General features: G+C 37.0%; 1 protein-coding gene across 1 annotated transcript in view; it reads right to left on the reverse strand.

Annotated features, from left to right (window-relative positions):
- Positions 1-7,223: 7,223 nt before the first annotated feature.
- Positions 7,224-27,472, reverse strand: part of FGF10 (fibroblast growth factor 10) — a gene marked incomplete at its 3' end in the record, with an annotated part of 59,572 nt that continues 39,323 nt past the window's right edge. Inside the window, exons 2-3 of the mRNA XM_080637188.1 lie at positions 11,115-11,218; positions 7,224-7,421 (exon numbers count right to left, since the gene is read on the reverse strand). Of these exons, the coding sequence (XP_080493314.1) occupies positions 7,224-7,421; positions 11,115-11,218 (302 nt within the window). The remainder of the gene's footprint in view (positions 7,422-11,114; positions 11,219-27,472) is intronic.

Genomic DNA, 27,472 nt, shown 5'->3' on the forward strand with positions numbered 1-27,472 from the left:
TTTTACCGTGGGTCAGTCTACACAGTACCAGGCCTGCTGGTGGCAAGTAGGGTACGCCTGTCCCAAAAGCGGGAAATGGATTCTAGCCCGGAAGCTAGCCGGTCTTATGGAGGGAGCTTTAAACTACGTTCAAAGGGGGAAGAGGATAACACTCAGCTTTCTAGACATAAGCCATGGGGTAGGGTGCTGCTGCTCGAGTCCAGATCCACAGGACAACTTAAATGCATTTATACCTATACCTGCAGCATGAACAACAAACAGGAGGAGCTGGAAGTCATTGTGCAGCACGGAAATTGTCACATAATTGCCATCACTGAAATGTGGTGGAACAATTCACATGATTGGAGTCCTGCAATGGATGGCTACAGCCTCTTCAGAAGGGATAGGCAAGGAAAAAAATGTGGGGTTGCATTGTATGTCAGAGAGTGCATCGACTGCCTTGAATTCAACGTTGTGAGTGAGAAGGCTGGTCTGTGGATGAGATCAGGGGGAAGGGCAACCAAGCTGATATCCTGGTAGGAGTCTGTTATAGACTACCCAGGCATGATGAGGTAACAGATGAAGTGTTCTTCAAACAACTGGGACAAGTTTCACAATTGCTTGCCCTTGTTCTTGTGGGGGACTTCAACCTACCAGATGTCTGGTAGTACAACACAGCAGAGAAGAAACAACCCAGAAGGTTCTTGGAGAGTGTGGAAGGTAACTTGCTGACCCAGCTGGTGACTGAGCCAACTAGGAGAGATGCATGACTTGATTTGCTGTTCCAAACAGAGAGGACTGGCAGGTGATGTGATGCTTGGAGGCCGTTTTGGGCAGAGCAATCGTGAAATGACTGAATTTTCAGTCCTTGGAGAAGTCAGCAAGAAAGTCATCAAAACATCTACCTTAGACTTCCAATTGGCTGACTTTAGCTTGTTGATGATGCTGGTTGGCAGAATTCCTTGGGAAACATTACTGAAGGACAAAGGGGTCCAGGAAGGCTGGACACCCTTAAAGAGTGAAATCCTTAAGGCACAGGAGCAGGCAGTCACTGAGTGCTGAAAATCAAACTGACAGGTTAGAAATCAGCTTTGCTGAATAGGGAGATAGTGCTGGAACTCAGGTAAAAAAGAGAATCTATCACCTGTGGAAGAAGGGAATCACCGCATGAGAAGTAGAAGAATGTTGCTAGGTTATGTAGAGAGAAAGTTAGCAAGGTGAAGGCACAGATGGAACTAAATCTGGCCACTGCCATAAAAGATAATAAAAAGTACTTTCACAAATATATTAGCAGCAAAAGGAGGGCCAAGGAGAGCCACCATCCTTTACAGAATACTGGGGGAAAGCTAGTAACCAAGGATGAGGAAAAGGCTGAGGTACTTATGCTACCTTTGCCTCAGTCTTCAGTAGTCACACCAGCCATTCCCAGGGTACTCAGTTCCATGAGTTGGATGGCAGAGACTGGAGCTGATTGAAGTCCCCATAATTCAGGAAGAAGAGGTTACCAACCTCCTGCTCCAGTTAGACGTACACATGGGGCCAGATGGGTTAAACCCAAGAGTGCTGAAGGAACTGGCAGAGGAGCATGCCAAGCCGTTCTCCATCGTCTATCAGCAGCCCTGGTCTAACGAGCAGGATTTGATGTTGGCCAGTGTGACACCTCTCTACAAAAAGGGCAGGAAAGAAGACCCCAGAAGCTACAGGCCTGTCAGCCTGAGCTCAGTGCTGAGGAAGATCATGGAGCAGATGATTCTAAGTGAGATCACAAACCATGTGAGGGAAAATGGAGGGATCAGACTCAGTTAGCACAGGTTCATGAAGGGCAGGTCCTGCTTGACCAACCTGATCTCCTTCTACAGTAAGGTGACCCATCTGGTTGATGAAGGAAAGGCTGTGGATATTGTGGGTTTGGATTTAAGTAAGTAAAGCATTTGACCCTATCTCTCACAGCGCTCTCCTGGAGAAATTGGCTGCTCGTGGCCTCAATAGGAGGATTCTTCACCAGATTGGAAACTGCCTGGATGGCCAAGCCCAAACAGTGGTGCTAAGTGGCATCACATCTTGTTGGCGAGCTGTCACTAGGGGTGCCCCTCAGGGGTCAATGTTAGGGCCAGTGTTCTTTATATCTTTATTGATGATCTGGATGAGGGGATCAAATGCACCCTCAGTAAATTTGTGGATGATACCAGGTTGGGTGGGAGTGTTGATCTGCTTAAGTATAGGAAGGCTCTGCAGAGAGATCTGGACAGGCTGGATTGATGGGCTGTCACCAATGGAATGAGGTTCAACAAGGATCAGTGCTGAGTCCTGCACTTGGGCCACAACAACCCCATGCAATGCTATGGACTTGGGGCAAAGTGGCTGGAAAGCTGCTTTGCAGAAAAGGACCTGGGGGTGCTGGTTGACAGAGCTGAACATGATCCAGCTTGTGCCCAGGCAACCAAGAAGGCCAACAGTATCCTGGCCTGTATCAGCAACAGTGTGGCCAGCTGGGCCAGGGCAGTGATCATCCCCCTATACTGGGCACTGGTGAGGCTGCACCTCAAATCCTGTGTTAATTTCTGAGCCCCTCACTGCAAGAGAGACATTGAGGTGCTGGAGTGGGTCAGAGAAGGGCAACGGAGCTGGTGAAGAGCCTGGAGCACAAGCATGATGAGGAATGGCTGAGGGACCTGGGGGGGTTTAGTCTGGAGAAGAGAAGGCTCAGGGGGACTTTATTGCTCTCTACAGCTACCTGAAAGGAGGTAGTAGTCAGGTGGGAGTTAGTCTCTTCCCAGTAACAAGCAATAGGACAAGAGGAAACGGCCTCAAGCTGCACCAGGGGAGGTTTATATTGGATATTAGGAAAAATTTCTTCACTGAGAAGGTGATCAGGCATTGGAACAGGCTGCCCAGGGCAGTGGTGGAATTACCATCCCTCAAAGTGTTCAAAAACCATGTGGATGAGGCCCTGAGTGACATGGTTTAGTGGTGGACTTGGAAGTCCTGGGGTTGGACCTGATGATCTTAAAGGTCTTTTCCAACCTAGATGATTCTATGATTCTATGGTTTCTGCTGAGGAATTTCAGGTGTGCAAATTATTCTTATTTATACTGCAGTAGCTTAGAGATCAATGATCCCATATCAATTACTTGAGGCTTAGTCATGGCTCCTTTATTTTGCCTTTCACCAGAGTGTATTTTCTTTACATTGTTGGGCTGGGGAAAAGACATAGATCTTTTTTTCTGGGACTAGTGAGTGAAAAGACATTAATCAGATATCTGAGATTCACCATGCTTTATTAGAAAATCCCCAAAGTTACTCCAAGAAAGTTTCCATATAGTTAAACATGAAATTCAAATATCTGTGGAGGTTAAGCATAACCATAAATCATAATCTGATAGGTTCAAATCTAATTAATTTTCCATATTTGATTTCTTGCTTACAATATGATGGGAAACAACTTTTTTTTTTTTTTTTTTTTTTTTGCATTTGTTACTTGCAGTTGCACCAGCACTGTTTCAATCAATGAGCTTTTTCTGAAAAATATCATCAGTAATCAGATGTTTACTATCTGCAGCAGAATATGTGTTGTGTTGCACTCCCTTTCTCTAATTTAATAGGAAATTAGGAGGATGAATTCTGTCCCACAATCTAACTTAGTAAAGTAAATAATGATACTTGATACTACGAAAGAGGGGCTGTCTTCATGCATTGGTTACAAGATCACTCCTTGAAGCAGTCATGACTGATAGTGTGAATAGAGACAATCGGTTTCAGCAGGGACAGGAATTACAAAATTGTGCTGATACACTGGTATTCTTTTATTACTAAAACTTACTAACCCTTAGTGAACTTTATAACATGAAATGTCTTGAAAAAGTCTTATATAAAATGTAACTCTTTTTCCATGTCTAAAGTTTACTTTAAAAATGTGAGTACATGTTCTTCTTCCTAAACTCCTTCATTCTTTCATCAAATGTACTTGCTTTAAATTCATTGCTTTTTCCACTTTATAAACTAAGTGGATTTGAATACTTACAGGAAGAATCTAAAGCATTTGGTTGTTATTAGTGTGGAGATAGCTGACTCACACATGCAAAAAATTAAAGAAACTCAGAAATGTTCAAGTGATATTTGTTTTGTTTTGGGGCTATACAGCACCAAACCACATCCTGCAGTACAATGGGTATTTTCCCTTTTTATTTTTATTGTGAAGTATCTTTTCAGGTTAATAAAAAAAACAAGGACATTATTTTTATTCTCTATCCCCACACTGATTTTTTTTTTTTTACTATAACATACTATGCATTGTTGCTCAGTGATTTTTGTTTCTCTTTTTAAAATCCCTATCCTTTTTTTTTCTTTTGCTCAGGAGTCTGTTTTGCTGAGGGTGACGTAAAACAGAGCTTATGGTTGAGGATCTGTGATACTCTAGGTAGAGTGTCTGCAGTTTCTTCCCACTACAGTATATCAAACACAAAGGAACCAATGATTCCTTCAAGGTTTTCTTATTTTGGTTAATTTTCAGAAACCACTAATCATGCCACAAATGGTTCTTGATTCACTTTGGAAAAGTGGTAATTCCTGATTTCGTCCTCTGAGCAGCATGGTGTTTCGAGTACTATGATGATATTTATGCATAATCCTTTCCCTGACCAAGTCATTTAGGTAATTCTGTCAAAAGAGAAATTCATTTGTACCCTAAATGTTCTTTAAGTGGTCATCCAATACTGCATTCATCCAAGCTCATATTGAATGTTCTCTGTGGGTGGTCCTTTAGGTCTTGTCAGTTTTAATTAGTGATTACAAATTTAAACAACAGAAACTTGTTTTTATCATGGTAGTTAAGTTTTGCTATGACCAGCAATTACATTTAAGGTCTGAAATTCTTATTTCCCTTTCTACAAAAATCTCATTTGTGAAGAAGAAAGCTGGAGATAAAGTACCATGAAATACAATACCAGTTATCAGCTAAAATGTCTCTCAAAGAATTCTTGGTTTGAAACAGTTGACTTTATATAAGGACAGGAAATACAATCTATTTTGTATTTTATGGAAAAGCTGGGTTTTTTTTTTCTTTTTGCCTTTTTTTTTGAAAAAAAGAACAGCTAATATTTAAATAACAGATTAAGATTGAAGTGCTGGTTAAACATTGATTTAAATAAGTTACAGAAGATTCCAACTACACCAGCCTTTATAGAGGTTAAACATTCTCAAAAAGACACATTAAGCAAGGCTCTCCCTTGTACCAAAATACAGTTTCCAAACAATAAAAATAGAACCAACTTTTTCACAACAAGAAATATTGAAGATAAAACTGCAGCATCCATATAATCTCATACTTATCAGTTAAAGTATTTAGAACAAAATAATATTATACTACTTTTGTTTCTTACTAAAGACACTGGAAAAGGCTTATTGATTTATTTAGTGGAATACAATGTGAAGACAGTGGTAAAAATTGTTTGATGTACTGTTTTCTATTTACCTGCTCTAACAAAATGAATCTCAATATGGTTACATTGGTGAGCTATCCAGAGCTCTCTAAAATTACAGAGTAAAGCAAAACATAAAACATACCTTATGTACCTTTAATTGAACAGACTTCATATTATGCTTAACTTTATTATACTGCAGTTGCTCAAGTTAAGCCATGGGACTAGTAACACTTCATAAAAATGTGCTGGATATTATGTATTTTAAGCCTTCAGTTACTATGATGGATATGAAACAGGCTAAAGCTGGATAACCAGCACAGCTTTTTGGTTGTGTCTCATATATAATATACATGTGAATAATAATCTCTGATAAATGCATGAGTATGACTTTGGATCTCCTGTCCCTCAGTCCTTACTTAGGTATCTTTCCCACTATATGCATGTGATTCTACAAGCTGATAACAAGAACAGATGTGCTGAATGGGTGTATTAGTTGAATAAGGAGTGCAGGACTGTGTGTCCTTTTTACTTATGTTTCAGTGCCAAATTTTACACTTGGGAGTTACTCACTCTTTAACATTTGTAATCTCAGTGACTTTAACACGGCTGTCAACATCTATGTTCCAGCCCAATGCTTGCTGCAGGATATTTCACTGATTGCAATGCGTCAGATCTTCACACTCTTTAATTTTAATATTTGTAATCTCAGTGATTTTAACAGGGCTGTCAACATCTATGCTCCAGCCCAATGCTTGCTGCAGAATATTTCACTGATTGCAATGTGTCGGATCTTAGTTTTAAATTGAAATCAGTCAGATGAATATATACACAGATGCACTGACACCCAAGTACATATGTGGCCCCTTCTCTCTATTTCAAAATAACAGAAAGACCCTTTGAACAAAGCATTTTTTGAAGTTTGCTCTTGAGTGTTGATAACTAAAAAATGTTCTCCTCTCCAACATAAAGACACCCAATACCATAAATGCAAGCACTGCTTGTTTGGTCTTTTTGCTTAAGTGCAAGACAGTTTAGGAAAAAAATGGATTATACATATTAAATTCTGCCTTTAAAGCCTTGTCTACTACCTAGTCTCAGAGTACTTCTGAGGCTTTGACATTTTAATCTCTCAACCTCTGTGTGAAGTACTGAGAAAAAGGGAAAATAACAGAGAAGTAAATGAGGAAAATATTTCAAATCAGAAAGATATTTAACATCCTATTAAATAAATAACTTAAGAGAGAAATAAAAAGAAATGAATTTAGAACATACAAGCAAACCATACTATTCATTTTGTTAGAACAGTTTTATACTGCTTTGCTTATATTCCTTAATTCTATCCATTCTTCCACAAGGCTCCTCCAGAAATGTCATAATTTGTGCATATGATCCAAGTGCTTCCAGTAAATGCGTGTCTAACTGTTCATTGGATCATTAGGCTTGAACGAGCAACTAAGGTCTTTGATATGAGTTAGTATTCCATAAATAACTTTCCCCATGAAGATCATTCAACAGATTGTCTCATGTTCGTTAAGTTCTGTTGCAGAGATAAAATAAAAAAAAAAATAAAATTGTTCACACTGGCAGTAACTTACATCCCCATTGATCCAGCTTATATCTTGATTATAAGATATGACACTGAACTGATTAAAAGTATTTCATATGCCAGTAATGAGTATAAAACCTTCAAATGCTTCTCCTGCTCTCTTTTCAAACAAGCAGATGTCTGCACTATTTCTTTGTATTTACTCTTCAATAAGATTACTGAATATTCTTGACATAAGAGCCTTTGGTTCAACTGTATCAATAGAATAGTTCCTTCATCTATGACATCACTACCATTGGAAGAAAGTGAGCTGAAGTGTTTTTCCTTCTTGTTTTCTGTCCTCTCTTTGTGGCTCCCCTTCCATTCAGGGCCACAAACATTTGCCTTCCGTTGTGTTTCCAATTTAAGGACGCATATGTGTTATATCCATTTTCTTCTATTCTTTCCTTCAATTTGCAGTCACTGTTAAACTCCTTCTGTTAAAAGAAGAAAACAAATACAAATTCAAAATAAACACAATCTGTCAGAGTTGCAGCATAATGAAGGTAAATAGTTTCTAAAAGTGTTTTGGAACATTTCAAGGTTGTGTATGTAACACACTTTTAGGATTTTAGTGTATTTAAAGAAAAATTTCATTGTGTGCATAGCATTTAAAGCAACATTAATTAGACTGTAAAAGGTGAAATCAACATAGGACATCAATTTTTGGGTGCATAATTACAGCAGTGAAATTATATAATTCACTCATAGCTGAAATCAAAACTCTCTGTGTTGGAATATAGGAACAACGTTAAATCATATTCTCAGTTATAAACTCAAAGTATGAGGTAGCAATCTTGGAACCATTAATCATAACAAATACAACTCTTAAATACCTTGAATGAGATTATTGATACCATATGTTAAACAAACATTCATGGCATAGGCTTACTTCTTATTTAAGTAAGATCCTTTACACCACACTGGTGTTTTTGGATGTGTGCAAGCCACTGTTACACTGTTGTTACGATGCATGTGAGGCTTGTTTACTTTGCAGACCTGGAAAAGGGCTTAGCCTAAAGAAGAATCATGTACGGTCCTGTATCTTATTGACTAAATAAACCTGAACGCAATTTTTTTATATGGTGCTAGGGATTAGGTTTTTTGTTTTTAAAGGAGAACCAGTTGACAGTTCGCTAGAAAAAAATAATAAAAAAATACAAGCACATGGAAGCATGTAGGACAAAGACCATTTTTGTCTATAATGTTAAATTCACTTTTACACATATCTTCTCTACAATGAAGCTAAGAATGCTTTGTTTCAACAAACAACTATTTTCTACTTGTTTGTAGGGGGTATAAAATCCCCTAGTTTTATCAAGTTACTTGTATTCCACTTAGAAGGCTTTTGAAAGTGGCACAATTACAACATACTTTAATTACAACCAAAAATTAGCATTCAGAAAATGAGATGTCATTTCACAGCTCAGGCAGAAGCATGTCACAATCTTACAGTGTGATATATTAACTACATGTGGTATTTTTACCCTGTCTATGAACAAGACAATAAATACGTCTCAATAATAAAACAATTTTCATGGCACAGATAAAAAATTTAGGGACATTTTATCTTTTATTATGATCAAAATCCTCAGATATTCAGCTAATAAAGATATAGAAAGTATCCACATTAATAAAAAAGGGTATATTTTAAAAATACATTTTTCATTCCTATTAATTTAAATCAGAATTTTTAAACTGCCAATGATCAGTTTGTTAGATAGACCAAAGATACAGAAGGAACTTTTGGGTCTGTAATTAATATTTCACTTATTTGCTGCTAAGGCCACAGAATGCTTATATTTTTGTAGCAGAATTTTGTATATTCAGACATAATTTGGTTCCCAAAATGTTCTTTGACTTTGGAATTAGTAGTTAGTTGAACAATGTCTGGCACAATCAAGAGAAGACTCTATATGACCCTTGGTACTGCCTGTATTCATAAAGATACATATAGCTGATTCAATATTCATTTACTGCAACATGCCAGCTCTGGTGTCAAGACATTAAGGAGGCAGGTGACCAGCAATCAGTTCTAAACTGCAGTAACTTCTGTCATCTGCCTATTTTGTTAAAGAAACCAAATAGTGAGTCTTCTTTTCCTCTCTCATTCTAACCAAAGTAAGTCAAATGGAAAAGTATTTGATAAACATAGAAAGTCTTACTTAACTTGTTTTCCCAGATGCAGAACTGTACTCAAATCCAAACTTTTATCTCTATTCTTAGATAATAAAGAGAGAACAGATGATGTTGTGATGTGGTTAAGAAGTCTTATTGGCAGGGGTCTGAGTGTCAGCCCAGTACTGCTTTGCTCATTTCAAACAAATTTCAGCATAACTCTACACCAGTGTCTATTGTGCACATGCTCAAGAGTGTTTTTAAAATTGTTATGGGTTCTGGCTTTCATATTCATCTGCAAGCTGCCACACTGTAGTAATACGAGTCTAACTGCAAGTCTTGGGAGGATGGGAAATATAATAACAGAAGGATTCTTGAAATCTCCAAAGTATTATGGAATAGGTTTTGATAAGCCATTCTGTTGTGATTTTATGATGTGAATATTGAAAAATTATCTCAGCTGGAATTAAAAAAAAGGCTTTCCACATTCGTATCCTCCTGTCAACACTATTTCTAATACACTACGAATTACTGAATCTTATGGCAGCGGTTTCCACCTAGATACCTGAAAGCTGCTTTGACTTCTTTTGTGTGCATATAGGGTTGGGATGGATTCTCACCATATACCAGCTGTGGCTAAAACATGGATAGAAAATCTTTTCTCAAGCTTTGGGACGGACCATCACAAATGACTAAATCAAACACTGTAAATTGAGATGTGTCAATTGAAGATGGTGATTTATGCTATCATCTTCACATAAGTACAGATGCATATCCATGATCTTAAGTTACAGAAGGTCACTTTGTCAGCAACTCAGTATATCTTATACCTCCCAGTGGTACAGGACTGAGCATTGATCATCCTGTATTTCTGACTAGTGTAATGCTAGAAATTAAAATACACATTTACAGGAGTTTAAGAAAAATTTCTTTGTTCTAGTCTTTCCTAAATGTGATTTTTCGACAATGTCCAGGAGTTTAGAAAGGAGTGACTAGCTACAGTGCAGATCAAGGAGAACAGTTTATATAGTTTGTATGAACTACACCCAACCTATAGAAATGCTTCCTTAAAACAGAAGACCAAATGACTTTAAGCCCCTGGAGTCTCAGTTGAGACTGGTATTACTTCATTCTTTTCAGCAGAGGTATGAGGCTTAGCTATATTGCCTGAGGATAAAGCCAGCCCCAGTACCTATCTGTGACCTACTCTTTTTAAAGCATATGGGTGTTTGAGTAGTAAGCAATCTGAAGATTGGCTCATAACCTTTGCATATGACTTGAATAAGTTTACATTTATGTGGGCTCATACTCACTGGAACTGGCAAAACCAGCCTAACTATGGCAAAGTTACAAACCAAACCAAATGTAATAACAGAACAATCTGGTATTTGTGTAGTCACATGGATATGTGAGGGTACACTTGAATTTAGTAGTCAGATTTATAGATTATTATATTGGACAATTTTCAAATTATATCCAAATTCTGCTCAGTCAAACCTTATCTGCTCATATATAAGTTCATGTCTGTCTGTACTGGCCATAATCTTGTGTGTTAATTGATACGCTCAATTTGAAGCTGACTACTCTAGAAATCTTCAAAGTTGTAATTTCATATTGGATGCATCTGCTTCAACAGCTGAAGTTTCCAAGATTTCAGGTACACTTTATCCACACATCGCAAATTACTGGTACATGTGACTGCACTGCAGAAAGCCAGAGAAAAACAGCTTTAAAGATTACGTTTTGTAGGATCCTCTCCATTGGCCACTACTTAATAAGAAAACTGACTGAAGCAATAAGCACAATAATTCCCAGCAGCTGCTTTGGTGTGATACAAGTTTAACAAACAAAAGGGAGATTGTGGAGAGTGAGGCTGCTGGTTTACCAGAGGATGAAACAGCTTGTTTCAGCTCTCATCAGTCATAATACACAGACAAGTAGGGTTTTCAATAAGTAAAAAAGAAAACTATGTGGATAACTGAAATCCATTTGGAAGGTTAAAAAGTACTTACAGAGCCGTAGACTTTTCCTTTCTTGTTCATGGCTAAATAATAGTTGCTCTTAATAGATTTAACTGCCACAACTCCAATTTCTACAGATGTTATCTCCAATATGCCTAAAAAATAAAAATTGATCTATTTAATCACTTCATTAGAAGATTTTCTTACTATAGAAAAGTCAATAAACCTGAAGAATATTAAACTTCTACTATTCGGAACCAACTGACCACCAAACTTTTGCAAAATTCTTCTTTAAACCATGGCAAGAATATACACAAACATTGTTTCAATTAATGTTTCCTTTGCTAACCCTGCATTTTAAACCCCACAAATACTGAAACAGCTTCATTCTTCCTAGCATAGATCTTACTAAAATTTATCATAACAGACATCTGAACCACAGCATTAAATTAAATCTGCAGCATATGCCAATAGAAATGTTAGATTTCCCCCAATCTTCAAAACTAGTGGTAAACTATTTATTTCTTATAGGACATTTAGATAAACTAAATCTCTTGGCTGAACTGAGCTGATAAATTCAGTTTTGGCAAGTGTGTTGACATTCTGGGATATAGTAAGACTAGCCCTAACGGCCACACTATCTTTGTCTTTCAGATATCAGAAACATTTTGCTCTGTTTGTAATAAATAAGATTTTTTTTTTTCTTTAATACAAACTCTTTCTGGTATACTGGATGGCTAAAGGGGCCAGTAACAGGAGACACGACTTTTCATCTCTATATTTTCTGCCCAAGAGCATACTGATTTGAGAGTAGTAGAAGTTACTACAACTTGCATATGGACTTTCAGAGATCCCTTTTCAAATATTGCTAGAGTAACTGGATGACTATGCTGTTTTATCATTGAATCCTAATACAGGATAAGTATGTCTCCAACCAAATAACTTCTAAATGGTTTATCCAGGTAGTATGCCTGGCTCCAACAACTCTCCTGATATTAAAATAGTAGTAGTCAGAACAATAATCCATCTAAATCAGTAGTCACTAAGGGTCTATCAATGGGGAAATTACAGGAAGGGCAGAAATGTTTAAGAACTGCAAAGAACATCCTAGACCAAGCAGACCAAGCCAACAAATAATATGACAGATAGATCAGGTGGAAAAACACTGATGAATTGCTACCTGCGTAAACAAAAAGAAAAAAAAAAAAAAAAAGAATCTGCAATAATTTCTTCCTCAAAATATTCTATGTTTTTTTTTTTTGTCTGAGCAAGGTAGTACTGGAAAATCCATATGGTTTTGCATTTACTTAAAAATTCCTTTTGATAACCACAGATCCACTGAACCCAACAGTGTAACTTGGAATTCAGGGCTTTTTCTGGAAATGCTGATTTTCTGTCCCTGAAAACTGAATGCAGTCTGTTCAGAATGTGGAACCATGTGGGCTTTAGTGTGGAGAAGACGTGAGGGAGAAATTCTTTCATTGCAGTATTTTTTTAAATGGCTGCTTTATATACAATGCAAAAACTGTTCTGTATGGGCATTGAACTCAGGAGAGAGGGTGTTTACTTCTTGTCTGACTGGAAGCAGAGACTTCCATGTTAGTTGGGCAGCAGCTGTGAGACAAGCATGAGAAAGCAACAGCTGATTTTTATTGGGAAGGAAACTGATGACACAGTTTATGTGTATGAAGAAGAGAGAGAACATCAAACTAGCCAATCTTATCATGAAAGACCTTTTATTGTCAAGAAGGAGCGGTGGCTTTTCCTGGATGCATTTTTAAATATATATAAAATTCTATATTTATATAAGCTGGATAAGTTTTGCTATTAAGATATATAAATTCTAACGCAATTACCAGAGGCTTTGTTTTTCCTTAGTGAGAAACATTAGGTTGGCAACAGCTACAAGGTCTATAGTCCTTACATATAAGAAAGACTTCCGTGAGAACTGCAAGATAAACAGTAGGTCTAGGACCTATTAAAGCCCTTCAGAAAATGGAACATATTAAACCAGAAATAATGGGAAAAAAAAAAATCTTGATCAACCCTATAATGAGACGAAAGTGGAGGATTCTTTTGTTTAAATATTGGTATAAAAATGCAAATATAAATGTTGACACACATCAATCATGTGCAATTAAAAAAACCTCAATTGATAAAGTCTGCTGCTGCAAGATTTTTATGATATGATTCTTATTTGCAGCATAAAAAACCCCAACATTGCTAAGGATAGAGTTGCATATATAAACTACGAAAACTTTACCGTGAAATATTTGAATATCCACTGAGCTTCTTATAGCTGTGTGAGAGCAATTCTGCACTAATGGCCTCTCAGTCTTGAAACTCAGATTTGAACAAGCAAAGTGAATGCACAGTTACATACAGAGCTGCAAGTCTGCTACTTGTGAGGGAGTAAAAACACTTCCCAAAATCAGCTTATTCCATCCTCAGTGGTACCCAACTCAACAGCAGCAAAGGCCTCTTTGGTAGCTTGAGTTGCTTAACTACTGCCAAGCAGAAAAGATATGGCTGGTTGTCTAGATGAAAACTCTAAACATGACTTCCATTAGTTATATGTAATGTTAACTTGAGAATTAGCACAAGATGCTTAGGTGGAAATACGAGCTACAATTTAGGGGAACTCTGTAATATAAGAAGAGTCAGAAAATGTGAAGAAAGAGTCAGTTAAGACCCATGACCTACTTTTAAGGCTAAATGGTCTACTTTTGCAAAGGAGCCATATATAATTTTTCATACATAAGCTGAAAAGAATAATGCTGTCTAATCTCAAGAGAAGTTGTGAAGGCTCCTTAAATAGGTCTTGATAGTCAGCTCATATATACCAATGTTATGCCGTTGATATAAGCAGATCAGAGAGTTCATACTAGCCAATGCCTATCATGTTTATATTAGTCTTAAATTTACATTTTCATGTTTTCTCATTTTCACGGTAAAGAAAACTCAAACTTGCTTTCCTGATTTTCTCTGAGAGTATTAATAGAGAGCAGTGGACATTAATATTTCTCCCACGTGAGACATAACCTGAAGTATTTGTGCTCAAAATGAAAAAAAGTTAAGTGGGGTGCCTAAAGTTACGTGGATAACAAGCTATCAGACAGTAAGAATGCAGTGCAAACACTACCGCAGTGTTTTGCTGGTTTTTTTTTTCTTTTCTTTTTTTTTTTTTTTTTATATTTTTCATCCAAAAAGTGGTGAGAAGAATTTAGTTAATTCTTTCTACAGAAATTTATTGCTGTATCCTGAACTGTGGCACCAGTATAACTAGGTTGGGTCCATCCATTTCTAACAAGGGCAGCAACCAAAAAAACCCCTACAAAACCTCAAAGATACTGACATAAAATGTGCCATTATTAAGTTTTATGTTGAAATGGATGTTATATTTTGAAACGAAGTTATATTTTGTCATATCATCCATGACAATAACACCATGTTAGACCATTTCAGTTCACTGTTACACTTTAAGCTGAAGGAGGACCATTCTTAAATAAGAAACTTGCACTGAATAAACGCATTTTAAGTGTCTTGCACTTGAATGATGGAAATTATATGTCCTCTTCAGTACAATACCTAAGCTAACACAACAGAAGTATTCATATAATAAAAGATAGTAATTTTTTGTGGTGAAGTTTGTTTGCAATCTTATGTTCCATTATATCCTCAGTGGAGCAGCTGAAAGGAGGTAATGAGGAGTAATGTTACTACATTTACATTTTGTCTTCAGTAACTAGCTTAATTATACCTACTTATTAACTGGAGCCAAATGTAGCTGAATTCTTCAGAACTATTATCAGTTTGATCTCATCACCAGGGTTCCTGGATTTATTCTGAGTGTGTTTTGTGTATTTGGAAGTTGAAAAGTGTATAATTTTCAGTGACAATTTTGCATATTCTAATGTCTGCAGTATTTGGCTGGGAGAAGGGAAAATTTTATTGGGTATTTTTCTTTTAACTTAGTTTAATACTCTTGATCTATTACCATTTAGTAACAGGGACCTAATAATGCTAAAATGGTACTTTTCTACCTCTGTATGTCTCGGACACCCCACTGGAATTACGTGATAGTTACAAGCACAAAAGTAGCTTTTGCCTAGATTGCAAATTATTCAGTATTATTTATAGATTTTCTCTGGAGACTTTCTTATGAGTTTGATACAAAACTATTTAAGACAAAAGGAATCATTTCCTAGGTGCCAGTGATTTAGACAAAAATTTCAAAGGTCAGCATGAGAGCACCAACTCATCTGACATGGATCTACAAGCAGAAGTCATAAAAACTTTTCAGAACCTTGAAATAGACTGGATTGAAATCAAATGCCTTTGACGAAAGGGTGAAAATATGTATTTGATTATTTTTGAGTCATTATTAAGTTCAGCAGGAATGTATAAAAAAAGAAATTGAGACATAACAGTATGAAGTTTAAAACTAGTGTTTTCACCATCTAATGAAACTGACTTCTTTGAGGGCACAACAAATTTTGTATTTTCCTTAAGGTTTATGCAGTAGTCATTGGCTGTGATTAGACTTCTATACTACTGCAATAAAAAATATGATTTCCATGGGCTGTCAAGATTAACTCTCTAAAATTTCATATTTTTCAAGCGCTACAGGCTTGGTGGTAAGAGCCTATGCGTTGTCATAAACAGTATGTCTGAAAGGATGACAGACCACTGTCGGTACTCCCCTGGCCTTAGTTAGGAGAACAATGCTCAACAGATGATTGCTGTCAAGACACCTTCAAAAAATTCAATTCTATGACCTGCCAGGTAAGCTCTTTACTGTCTACATTAGAAAGTGTATTAGAATCCAATCTGCAGGTCAAAGGAGGTGATCCTACTCTACTCTGTTCTTGTGAGACCCCACTTGGAGTACTGTATGCAGTTCTGGTGTCCTCAACATAAGAAGGACATGGAGCTGTTGCAGCAAGTCCAGAGGAGGGCCATGAGGATGATCAGGGGACTGGAGCACCTCCCATATGAAGATAGGCAGAGAAAGTTAGTTCTATTCAGCCTGGAGAAGAGAAGGCTGCATGGAGATCTCATAGCAGCCTTCCAGTATCTGAAGGGGGCCTACAAGGATACAAGAGAGGGACATTTCATCAGGGACTGTAACGACAAGACAAGGGGCAATGGGTTTAAACTGAAACAGGGGAAGTTCAGGTTACATATAAGGAAGAAGTTCCTTACTGTGCAGGTGATGAGGCACTGGAACGGGTTGCCCAGAGAAGCGGTAAATGCTCCATTCCTGGCAGTGTTCAAGGCCAGGCTGGACAGAGCCTCAGGCAACATGGTCTAGTGTGAGGTGTCCCTGCCCATGGCAGGGGGGTTGGAACTAAATCATCTTAAGGTTCTTTCCAACCCTAACTATTCTATATTTCTATGATTCGAAATGGCCTTCTTGTAATTTGAGCCCATTAATTCTTGTTTAAATTCTAAATGAACTTGAAAAAGAGATTTTTTTTTCTTTGCAGAAACCTTTTACATATTCAGTATTTACTATCACACCTACCTAAATAGCTACCGACTTCTGCTCTCTGATCAAGCACAGTTTTTCAATGCTTTCCTTAAAGCCTTCAGGTTTTCTAGACCTTTGGATACTCTTGTGCTTGTGTCCACAGCATGGTCATAGTGCTCTTACTGAAATCTTTCCAGTGTTAATACATGAAGGAACATATCATATTTCCTGCAAAGAATGTATACATGCTCATACGTTTATGCATGCTTACTTTTTCTTTTACATTAATAGGATAATACTGATTCATGTTTAATTTGTGATCCACCACCCTAGATACATGGAATAAATGTAAGCGATTATTCCTCATTCTGTAGTTGTAAGTTTGATTATTTCTGATTAAAAGTCGTGCTTTGAACAGGTCCCAGTTAAATGCCCATTTTTTTATTTCATAGTTCGTCTAATTTGTCAATATCATTTTGAGTTCTTTTTCAGTCCACCAAAATATTTGCAGCTACTATAGGTTTCATATTGCCTGCAACTTCAATAACCATATTTTAATTCCTTCAGTCAAGACATTAATGAATTTTTGATTAGGAGATACCTTGAAGAGAGTCTTGGAACTTGGTGCCTCTGTTCAGGTTTGCAGTCAAAACCTGTTAGTTCCCTAGTATGGTTTGTAAGATTTTGCTTGCTGATCTTAGTTAAGAGGATATCATTAGAGAGATTAGAGTCAAAAATCTTTCTGAAATTTATGGTGTCTACTACTTCTTTCCTATAAATTAAGATCTTTATCTAACCACAGTTGAAAATTAGGTTGCTATGGTATTACTTCTCTTTGATTAATTCTTTTTGGTCAGTAATTTCTTTTATGTTTATAACCGTGTATTTAAAAATTATTTTCCCTGTATTTTTCTCAGGATATGCTGACTTGTCTCTAGGTCTTTGTTTTTCCCTTTTTAAAGAAAGGTATTATATTTGCTGCTTCCTCAGTTATCTGAGGAGTGGGGTTTTTCCCTCAAGTTTTCCAAATGAATCTCTAGACTTTTGGCCAGCCTACTCAATAAAGTGAGGAAATTTTATCAATTTAAAAACAGATAAATCATCTAACTATTTTTCATCTTGTTCTTTTTCTATTCCAACCAATATTCACTTTTCTTTGGAGCTCCTGTTTCTTTGCTGTGAAAACTGAAACAAAAGTGACACTTCAGCATACTATGATGTTTGTTTCTTGTATCCTCTTTTATAACATTGCTTGGGCTCAGGCATATCCATGACTTAAAACTTTAAAATCCAAGAAAATGTGTAAAGTAAAAAATTTCCATGATACAATATGACTTGGAATTAGGTGTGATAATAAAAGCTATCAAAAATCAATATTCTTGGAGGAAAATTCTTGTTATTAGTTACTTATTTCTGGTTCCATGCTTTTTAGGAACTTGGAAAGAAAAATAAAATAATTATAAAAGAAATGCTGTGGCCTCCATTATGGTTTTAAAACAGATAGCACACTATTATTCTACAGCCATAATTCTGTAAATTTCAACAATTACAACTAATCCCCTTTGACCACATCCACTCTAAAAGCATAGCTTTCAATACCCAAACCATTTCCAACTCATTATAATTAGAAACATTTCAAACATCAACTTGAGATGTGCCCTGTAGCTATGCATGTGCTGTCTTTACTGGTCCCAAAGGCTAGAAACATATTCCCAATAGAAACCAAATATATTTAACTTAAATAAACTGTATTTTTATAGTTTATAAAAATGACCATTATATAAATAACAAGGCAAGAGAAAGCTGACTGGCTGTCTTGCTCTGCACAGGGGGACTGTAAAATATACTAGTGAAAAATTGCTCTTACATAATTCTGTACTCTAATTCCAAATGCCCCGTGTTTTTATAAAAATTATAGTAATTTGAAACAAAAAATATCCTAGAAATATGCTAGAATATGAGAAAAAAATATTCTAGAGCTTGAGTGAAACTATTTCAAGTAATTTGATAGGAAAGACATTTGACAGAGAACCAGATGCATTATGAAGGCAGTACTGCAACGGATCCAAACATACCCTGCAATGAGAACCACTTGATCCTGTGACCAAATACAACTTGTCTGCAGTATGAGGCAGTGACCATTTCTCTATAGCTGCATCATTTGTGTAATAAGCTCTTAAAAGCACTTTAAATGTCTGTAACTCTAGTTGAAGTCCTTTAATATAGAGAAACAGGACCACTTTGCATCTTCTTTTCCTTTTCAGAGATTAGTCCATACATGAGGCAATCCACAGGCAGTCCCTCCCTCCCTCCCTTGCCTGAAGAAATACCACAAATAAAGAGTGAATTCAGCTGGATGGAATGTGATGATGACTGAAAGCTTCCAAAACTTTCCAGTTTCCCAAATGGTGACAAGAAGCTGCTGCTCTTGGTGGGCAACTGGAGAGAATGGAACTTGGTAACATTCCTGTGAACTGATTTTTCAGAACTTTGGTTTGTGCACCCTCCAGTGAACTTCTCTGAAGAGGTAGCTTTGACTGGCATTGGTTTGCATCAAACAAAGTTGCTGAAAAGGCAAAACGTTAAAGATTTAGTAGTTCAAAAAGCTCTGTTAGTAGGTAGCTTGAAAAAGAGTGGTTTGAAAACAATAAGAAAATAGGTTGGATGTGGTTCAGGAAAGTGAAGTGCTAAGGAATGAGAGGCCACTGACACTGTTTCCACTCTGTTTCACCGTTGACACCTGTGCAAAGTAAGTTGAAAACATCTCCAAGTGACAAGTTATACTGTTCTTCCTATCTTTTATTTGTTTTGTATAAGAATTACTGACAACAGAAAAACAAAGATGATGGAGTAGAAGATAGGAAACAGAAGATGGGCTAAGAAAGACTTGCCTTTGGAAGTTTTTTCAGCAAGAAAAAGCAGTTCCATTAAAATGTAATCTTACAGATTTTATGGTAGCCTTTGGAAGGCAGCTTAAGATACAAACATGTTACCACGTAAATGATGCCACACTTATGGACATAAATACCAAATAATAACCAATGTGAACCTTAACTTGATCCTTTACTTAAAACTAAAACTTCATTTGCAGATAAAATCCGTTCAGTGCTTTTCTGAAAAAAAAAAAAAAAAAAAAAAATTAATATTTTCTAAGACCTCCACCCTTCCTGCTCTAAATCAGAAGTGGAAGTACTGAAAGATTGCAAAGCAAGTTGCTAACGTGTCATCTTTTGATCAACTATAGCCAAAATTCTAGTGTCCCATGAGGTTTCTAGTCCAATTCCCACATCTGATGCATTTGGATAAGACTGAGATATGCATCCAAACTTCTGGAAGGCTGTGGGAACAGGACCTCTGAGCCTTCCTGCATTAGCACAGTATCAGCATAAGATGTGAAATCTTCATGGTGCATACATACCATGTAAAAGACTAAGTATTAGAGCCTTTTCTCAGACCCGCAAGAGGATTATAGGAAGCTGAAGTGCTTCTCATTTCCTTATCTACTGCTTTTATAGCTTTAATATCATAGCATAACAAGGACCACTTAGCAGTGCTCTGTAGACCAAGTAAATAGAAGGGTGTCAGAAGCAAGAGTACATAGGAAGAGAGAACTTCATTAGCAATGCAATAGTGAGAGCTGTTGATTATCAAATGAGGAGTTTAAGTTTAGCTACAAGAATGACAGGAATCATTTTAGCTAGTATACATCCTGACATGTAACAGAAACAATCCAGGAACAGTCATCCTACATTTTTCCCTCTTGTCAGTGAAAAGAGGCATCTCTAAAGAACAGTTCTAAACACCACCAATCTCTGTAAAATGTCCAAAGTTAGATGAGATAATCCTAAGTAAAGGAAGTTTGGGAAGTGACTCTGGGGACACAACTATGCTGTCAGTTGAGTTCAGATCTGCACTCTACGATACCTTGTCTGTCACTTTCATCACTAACATGTAAGCATGTCATCAGATTTAGCCAAAGTTCTAGAGCTGTCTTGCAGGAGGGAAGAAAAACAGTTTGCTTCCTTCACATGGATTTAATTTATGCAGTGGAGATGGGATGGTTACAGGTAGAGCCAACTGTACTGAGCTCATTAATCAGAGCTCAGATTTCTTGAGCTCTATGATTTGGTGGAGATTAGACATAGACACTGTCAGAATTCATTAGCTGATCTGTTTCTGGGATGGAGGTTTTATAACTTATGACTCATACTGACCGAAGAATGGTAGCAGTTCATACACCAAGAGAAAAAAAAGAACACCCAACCCAGTATATATGGTTGGATGCAGGGTTGTAGTTATCTGATTTGTTAGATTTCTTGACAAAGATGGCTTAAGGACTTCCAGCCCTCCCTTCCCCCAGATGCATTTTCCTGCCTCTGTGCTGAAGTTCACCAACCCTTCAAATATAACTGTTTGTGGAGCAGCACTATAAACAAAATCATTGGAATGATCTGTCTTGGAAATAACTCTCAATAGAAAACAAATCAACCTAAACCCCTAAGGACTAAACAATCCAAGTTTTTTGTAGTCATTCCTAGTAGTATATGTTTTCTAGACCTCCTATTGCTCTCCTTCTGGTATCTTTCCAATTGGCCAATTTTTTAGAAATGAGGTGCCCAAGATTGGACTGATGTTCTAACTAGGGCCTGATGGGTACTGAACTGAACAGAAAGATTACTTCACGTGTTTATAAGGAAACTTGGATCCCAATCCAAATCCTAATCGAAACTTGGCAGTCCATATATGTTTCCATTTAGTAGACAGGACTAGGCACTCAGGATTTCTGCCAAATCTTAAATTTTTAGGTCTCCACAGAACTACACAGGAGAATGAAAAGCGTATAAGAGACTAGTAGGAGACTAGAACTCAGTAAATTTTCTCAGCTGCCTATTTCAGCTTGGGTAGAATCCTGAATTACCTTTCACATTCATGATCATTACATTTACCTCTTGCATTTTATCATTTATTTAAGTTTCAATGTGAATATTTGGCGACTGGAATAAACTGGATAAAGTTAAAGCTGTTCATTGCCCATCCTAAAACACAAGGAAGGGATAATACATAGGTAGTGGCATTGCAGAAGAAACCGTCAAAATGCATGGTGACATCCAGGAGAAGTAGCTGCCATCACCTGCAATCTCAGGGAAGGGAGGTCTTCTCTGTTCAGGCAGTCAGCTGTTGCTCAGTCAGGAGCTTTTAGCAGATACAGTAAATATATTCACAGTTGGGGTACAAATTATAATTAAATGGAGCCAGTTGCTATTTACCACTTGCACGTATTAGTAGGTGGAAGTGAGACAGGGTGTTAAACTGGTCAGAGTATGTATAAACATGAAAAAAAGTATCCCGGTGAGACATATGGAGGTTGTGAGGCTTAAGAAACTAAGTGTGCTGCTGATGGCCTCTGTTACTTGTCTGTCAACAATCTTTATTCCCATTACAGGTTTGTTGCCTCCTACTGAGACTGTCTGACACATATGGTAACTGTTCTAAGGCTGCTCAGCTTCACATCGAAATGAGACAAGTTTCTTTCAGCAGTTATGTTTAATTTTGGGCCTTATTTGTTCTTATGATGAATCTCAACTTGATTCCCCATTGTGCAGAGGAACAGGACTGGAAAAATATAGTCTGTCATTTGCTAGTCTCAAATACTTATCTTCTTGTGAAAGGTAGGAGAGAGAAGGAAATTTACTGCATAACTGTATAACAAAGCTTGGCAATGTGGGTCACACTGTCTGTGGTAGGTAGGATCCTCTCCTAAATCCGTATGGGCTTAATTACCTAATAATAGGGTAAAATAGAAAAATCACAAAGTTCAACAGGCTCCTCTTTAAGAGACTATGAGTAGGTACAGCTCCTAGCAATATCTTGTTGCTGCTATGGTGGTTTTTTTTTTTTTTTTTTTTTTTGGGTGGGGGAGGATGTTTTAGTGTTTTTCCTGCAAATCAGAAATTTTCCAAACACACTAATCCACCACATGAATTAGTTGTTGGTTCTAATGGTTTATGCCTGTCTTTGCCTCATACAGGCAAAAGGAATTCATGGTATTTTAAAATATGGGATCCACATGTTTATAATGCAAGACTACCCTGGACAGCTATAATGATCACTCTTTTTCACATAATTATCTTTGGTGGCAGTTACTCATCAACACTTCAGCAGTTTTCTTCTACAATGCCACAAATATTCCTAATACTGCTTGGTCACAGTAATCACTTTTCTTAAAACAAACTTAATAATGACTCTGAAAACAGAATTAACATCTGAGAAACGTAGATGAGGGTTGTTGCATGGTCTGGGTAATGAGCATTAAGAAAATGACTGCAAAAAATAGTTCAGTATATCTTAAGGTTCTTAACTGTTGCTTGTCCATTGTAGCTTTTTTTTTTTCTTCACAAATTCTTTTCTTAATGGACATGGAGGTGATCAAATTAAAGGCAGGTCTCTGACCCTAATACTCATATTTACATAGTTTGGGTCAATGTTGTATATGATTTTAAGATGCCCAGTCACAGACTGTAAGTATCTCATAACCCTGTGGACACTTTGCAAACAAGCTACTGTCAAAGCCATTTCAGATAAAATATTTCTTGAAAGACACAATTATTATAACAATTGTTATTGGACAATCTTGGAGTAAATAAACAGAGATTAACTGCAAGTTGTTACTATATGAGAAGATGTTAAGGCCCACAGTTTAGCAGCTGAAAAGAATTCAGTGACTTCTGATTACCAGTTCACTGCTTTGTCCATTCATTTTTTTGTTTTCTGTGACACAAATATAATACTTACAACCAATCAGAAGACACCATTTATTAACTGCATTATTCTTGTTATAATGCTGTGTGATCAGCTTCTCATATTTTAATGTGAGGTTTGTACTTTGTCTTACATATTTTGTACTATTCTTTCACCATCAAAGGTATGCTGAAACACCAAAGCAAGTAACAAGGTCTGTTCTCTTACACACATGTAAACTATTGCCTGCTACAGTGTGAGCACCTGATGTATGTCTTTCACAGTGTTTTCATCTTCAATACTTGACTGTCTCCTAACCTGGCTGGACCTGGTATCTTCAGTCCTCTAGTACAAACAGTTTTTTTAAAACTTTGATGAGCAATGATAAGTGCTGTCTTCTTAAACATTCATTCAACACCTCATCGAAAAGCAGGATGACAAAATCGTCAATCTTTCACAGAAACTTAAAAGGCTGATTTGAAAGAGCACAATCACTTCACACCCTTCTGCTTTCATTATCGTCAAGTCTCCTTCTATATTGCTTCCTATCTTCTCTCCTGACATCCTCAGCAGCTAACAAGCGTATTTTGCACACAAGATTGTATGATCTAATTGCACATGGTTGTGCCACATGTCTTGTTCTTTTACTCAAAATCTGATTCTCTAGCCTGGGTTGCTGAAATCTTTTTCGTTTTCCCTTTCCTTGAACTATGTAAATCTCTTGCACAAATACAACACTATGCTTGTGACAGTTAATGGACAATACAATTCAGAAGGCTTGATACATTCTTTCCAGCTTTTTTATTCAACCTTCTGTATTTAAATTGAGGTTTCTGCTCACAGGAGTTAACAGCACAAAATACCACTCAGCCAACCAAACCCAACCAACCATTCAATTGACAGTGAGTGCAGTTTCTGCTGTGATCCCAGTGGAATCCTTGTCAGGGGATGTGTAGAGGGCAGGCAAAGACCCTCCTATCTTTTCCATATACTTTTATGTCAGGCTCAGAGATACTTCTGCTTACACTACTGTCTAACATTGCAAAGAGCACCTGGTCCCTAAACCATTTGGTGAAAACTGGCTGACAATCATATTTGCACCTTCTAGGGTGGTCTGGTGCATCCCTGAGAGTGCTTGGTTAAATTTCCCTCAGACTATTACCTCTAGAGACTTTGCCTATAGTCCTCAGACACGTCTGTGCTTTTTCCATTCTGAGTCTCTGACATATCGTGGACTGTGTGGTAGCCCACCAGTTTGAAGTTTGTATAGTCTGGTGCCAAGGTCAACGCCAAGGTCATATAGACATCCTCTTGCAGGGCCTGGCATGAGAGTGTATAAAATGAAAGAAACCAAGCTTGGCTTGGTCTTGTTCATATTTCTGCTTAGTTTACTTCCCTGCAATTAACTATCCTGAGAATTCCCTGCAGAGAACTATCCTGAAATGCTGAAGTTCATTCCAGAAGGAAAAAGTTCATGCCAAAAAAAAAGCAAAGTGTGAGCCAGCATAGGCAATACGAAAGGTCAGAAGCACTGAATCCAAAAACCACCTGGGGAGCTAAGTTATTTAACAGTGTAGACCTAGTCTTAGACTCTATGGAGATGAGCAGCTGAAGAACAGAGCTGCCATGTTTCTGTCTAGGATTTTGCATGTGGAGACAGATTCTTCCGGGCAATGTCAGGGCAATAGTGTGTGTGCTGCTTCTATAGCCTGGCTACAGAAAATAAATATAAAACTATGTACAATGTCTTATTGCTTGTGCATGACTTGGCTGCACAATTACATTCCAAGAAGCATCAACTTTTCTACACACTCGTTATATAACTGATGCATGTTAACAATAAATAAATAATAGGTTAAAAGTAGGGAACAAAATTAACCATTTTTCTCAGGAAGGTAATCAGCAAACTACTCTGTTTTCTGTGCTCAACATATTCATTAAGGAACAACAGTAATGCCATGACAAACCCTGCTGATTATACAAAACTATTCAGGGTAGTAAATCTGAAGGAACTGGGAGTTAACTGCGGAAGTATCTCAGGATCCAAGCTGACAAGGCAATAAAATACCAGATAAAATTCAGTGTAGGTGAATGTTGTAAAAAGTGTTGCACAGAGGAAAAGTAAAGTTAGGTTTATAAACATGGAATGTGTTACAGAATGGCTTATGGCCCTGATGTCACTTCTTGGTCTTATGATAGGTAGTAAAACAAAAATTAGGAAGGTAGAGGACTGGGCCAGTGAATGTTTAGGAAATGGAAAGTATAGCAACAAAGTTTAAATGCATCTGTGCCTTTATTTTGAACATTCATTCTATTCTAGTCATCTCATAAAAGATTGAACAGAACTGGAAAAGCTACAGGAAAGGACAAGATGCTTGATCAGAAATAAGGATTAACTATTGTTTGAAGAATAACTAAAACCTAGGACTTTACTAGGTAGAGCAGAAATGGTTTGAGGAGGGGGAATCTATAAAATTGTGGACCCACCTTGAGAAAATGAAGAAGCAACTATGCACTGAATCTTAAAAAAAATAATTGGTCAGACATTTAAAACAACAAAGTATTTTTTCACACTTGTTAAATCACAGCAGTCATTGGTGGCCTGTCAGTTTATAAGAACTGAAAATAATCAGAACAATTACTTCAAAAAATTTGTTTCTAGGACAAGTAAATAGATAATGTCATTAGTCTAAATTGCATACCAATGGACACTAAGAAAGTATAATAGGCAGTTACCACTGTATGTTTGTTCTTCCTCCTCTTTAGTCTTCTGCTGATACTGTCAGAAACAGGAAACCAGACTGACCTTTAGTCTGAAGCAGTAGACTTGGCCTTTAATTCTCATGCATACATACCCTCATATGGAGAAATGGAAGAAATCGGGGGAAAAAGCTAACAAAGATTTGCCAAAAGCAAATTCTGTTAAAACTTATTTCATTTTATGACAATGTAATAGGTCGTATAATGAAAAGAGCTATGTAGTTAGGCTTTTGACACTATCACATTACATTATCATAAATACACTAGTTTCATATAAAACTGTATCTTAAGTGGGATGAAAATCAGGCTAGAAAACATTATTTACAGAACCATTCTCAATGATTTACTGCCAAAACAGAACGCATTACTCACAAATGTAATTTGAAGATGAAGAATGAGATAATAGTTTTACAGAAGAGTGTCTGGGTGGCTAGTGCTCCACAATATGAGCTTGAGTGAGCAACATGGAAAGCAAACATATTCCTAGCATGTCTAAACATGAATATAAGTGCATGAAATGCGAAAGAAAATCCTTCCACATACTCCAGCATTTGGAAAGCTTCTTCTGGGCTATGGACTCATTTCAAGATATGTCTAAGGAGGGTAAGCAGCACGGTCATAAGCCTAGAAAATATTATTTACAATGGAAAATTAAATAAATTCATCCTGTTTATCTTAAGAAGATGAGAGTTGGGAAAAGAAATACTTAAAAGAATATCTGGAAAGAGGAATGGCATACTCCATGCAAAAGGCAACAGAAATAATGAGCTCAACGGCACAGAAGAATAAGAGAGGATAGTAAGAATAATAAGATTTTAATAAGGGTAGTAAAAAAAATCTCTGTATTCACTAAACTCTTTTGGAGTGTGTGCAGTCTTTAACAGCAGGTGATAAAGGGGGTTGGAACTAGATGATCTTAAGGTCCTTTCCAACCTTAACTATTCTATGATTCTATGATTCTAAAGGTGTCCAGCAGAGTTGATGACAGGTATTATCCATATGTAAAATGTCAGACATACATGGATGATAGGGATGCACCAAAAGATCTTTTGAGATTTCTTCCAAACCTACGAAACTGTGTTTCCATACACAACAAGTCAATCAAGTGTTTCTGAAAATGTTGGACTTACTACACTACAGAGTAGTAATCTGTACAGTGTTGTCATAGAAAGTCAAAAATTTCTGGAAATGGATGGACTTGCAGTGCACATGGTGTGCAGCAGATGTCCTGAAACATTCAGGATTTTTGGTTACACAGAAACCAGTAAGAACTACTCCATGATATTTCTGATCAATGAGCTGGAATTCAAGAAGAAATGCAAAGGATCATTAAAAAGGTCCAGGCAGCAGAAGAGGTCAGTCCAGATATGTGTTAGATCTAGGTGACAGTAGAAGTGTGATCATTTAGATTTCTCCCACAAAAACTTCAAGACTGTAA

The sequence above is a fragment of the Psittacula echo genome (genome assembly GCF_963264785.1).
Source record: "Psittacula echo genome assembly, chromosome: Z".
In the NCBI taxonomy this organism is placed as follows: Eukaryota; Metazoa; Chordata; class Aves; order Psittaciformes; family Psittacidae; genus Psittacula; species Psittacula echo.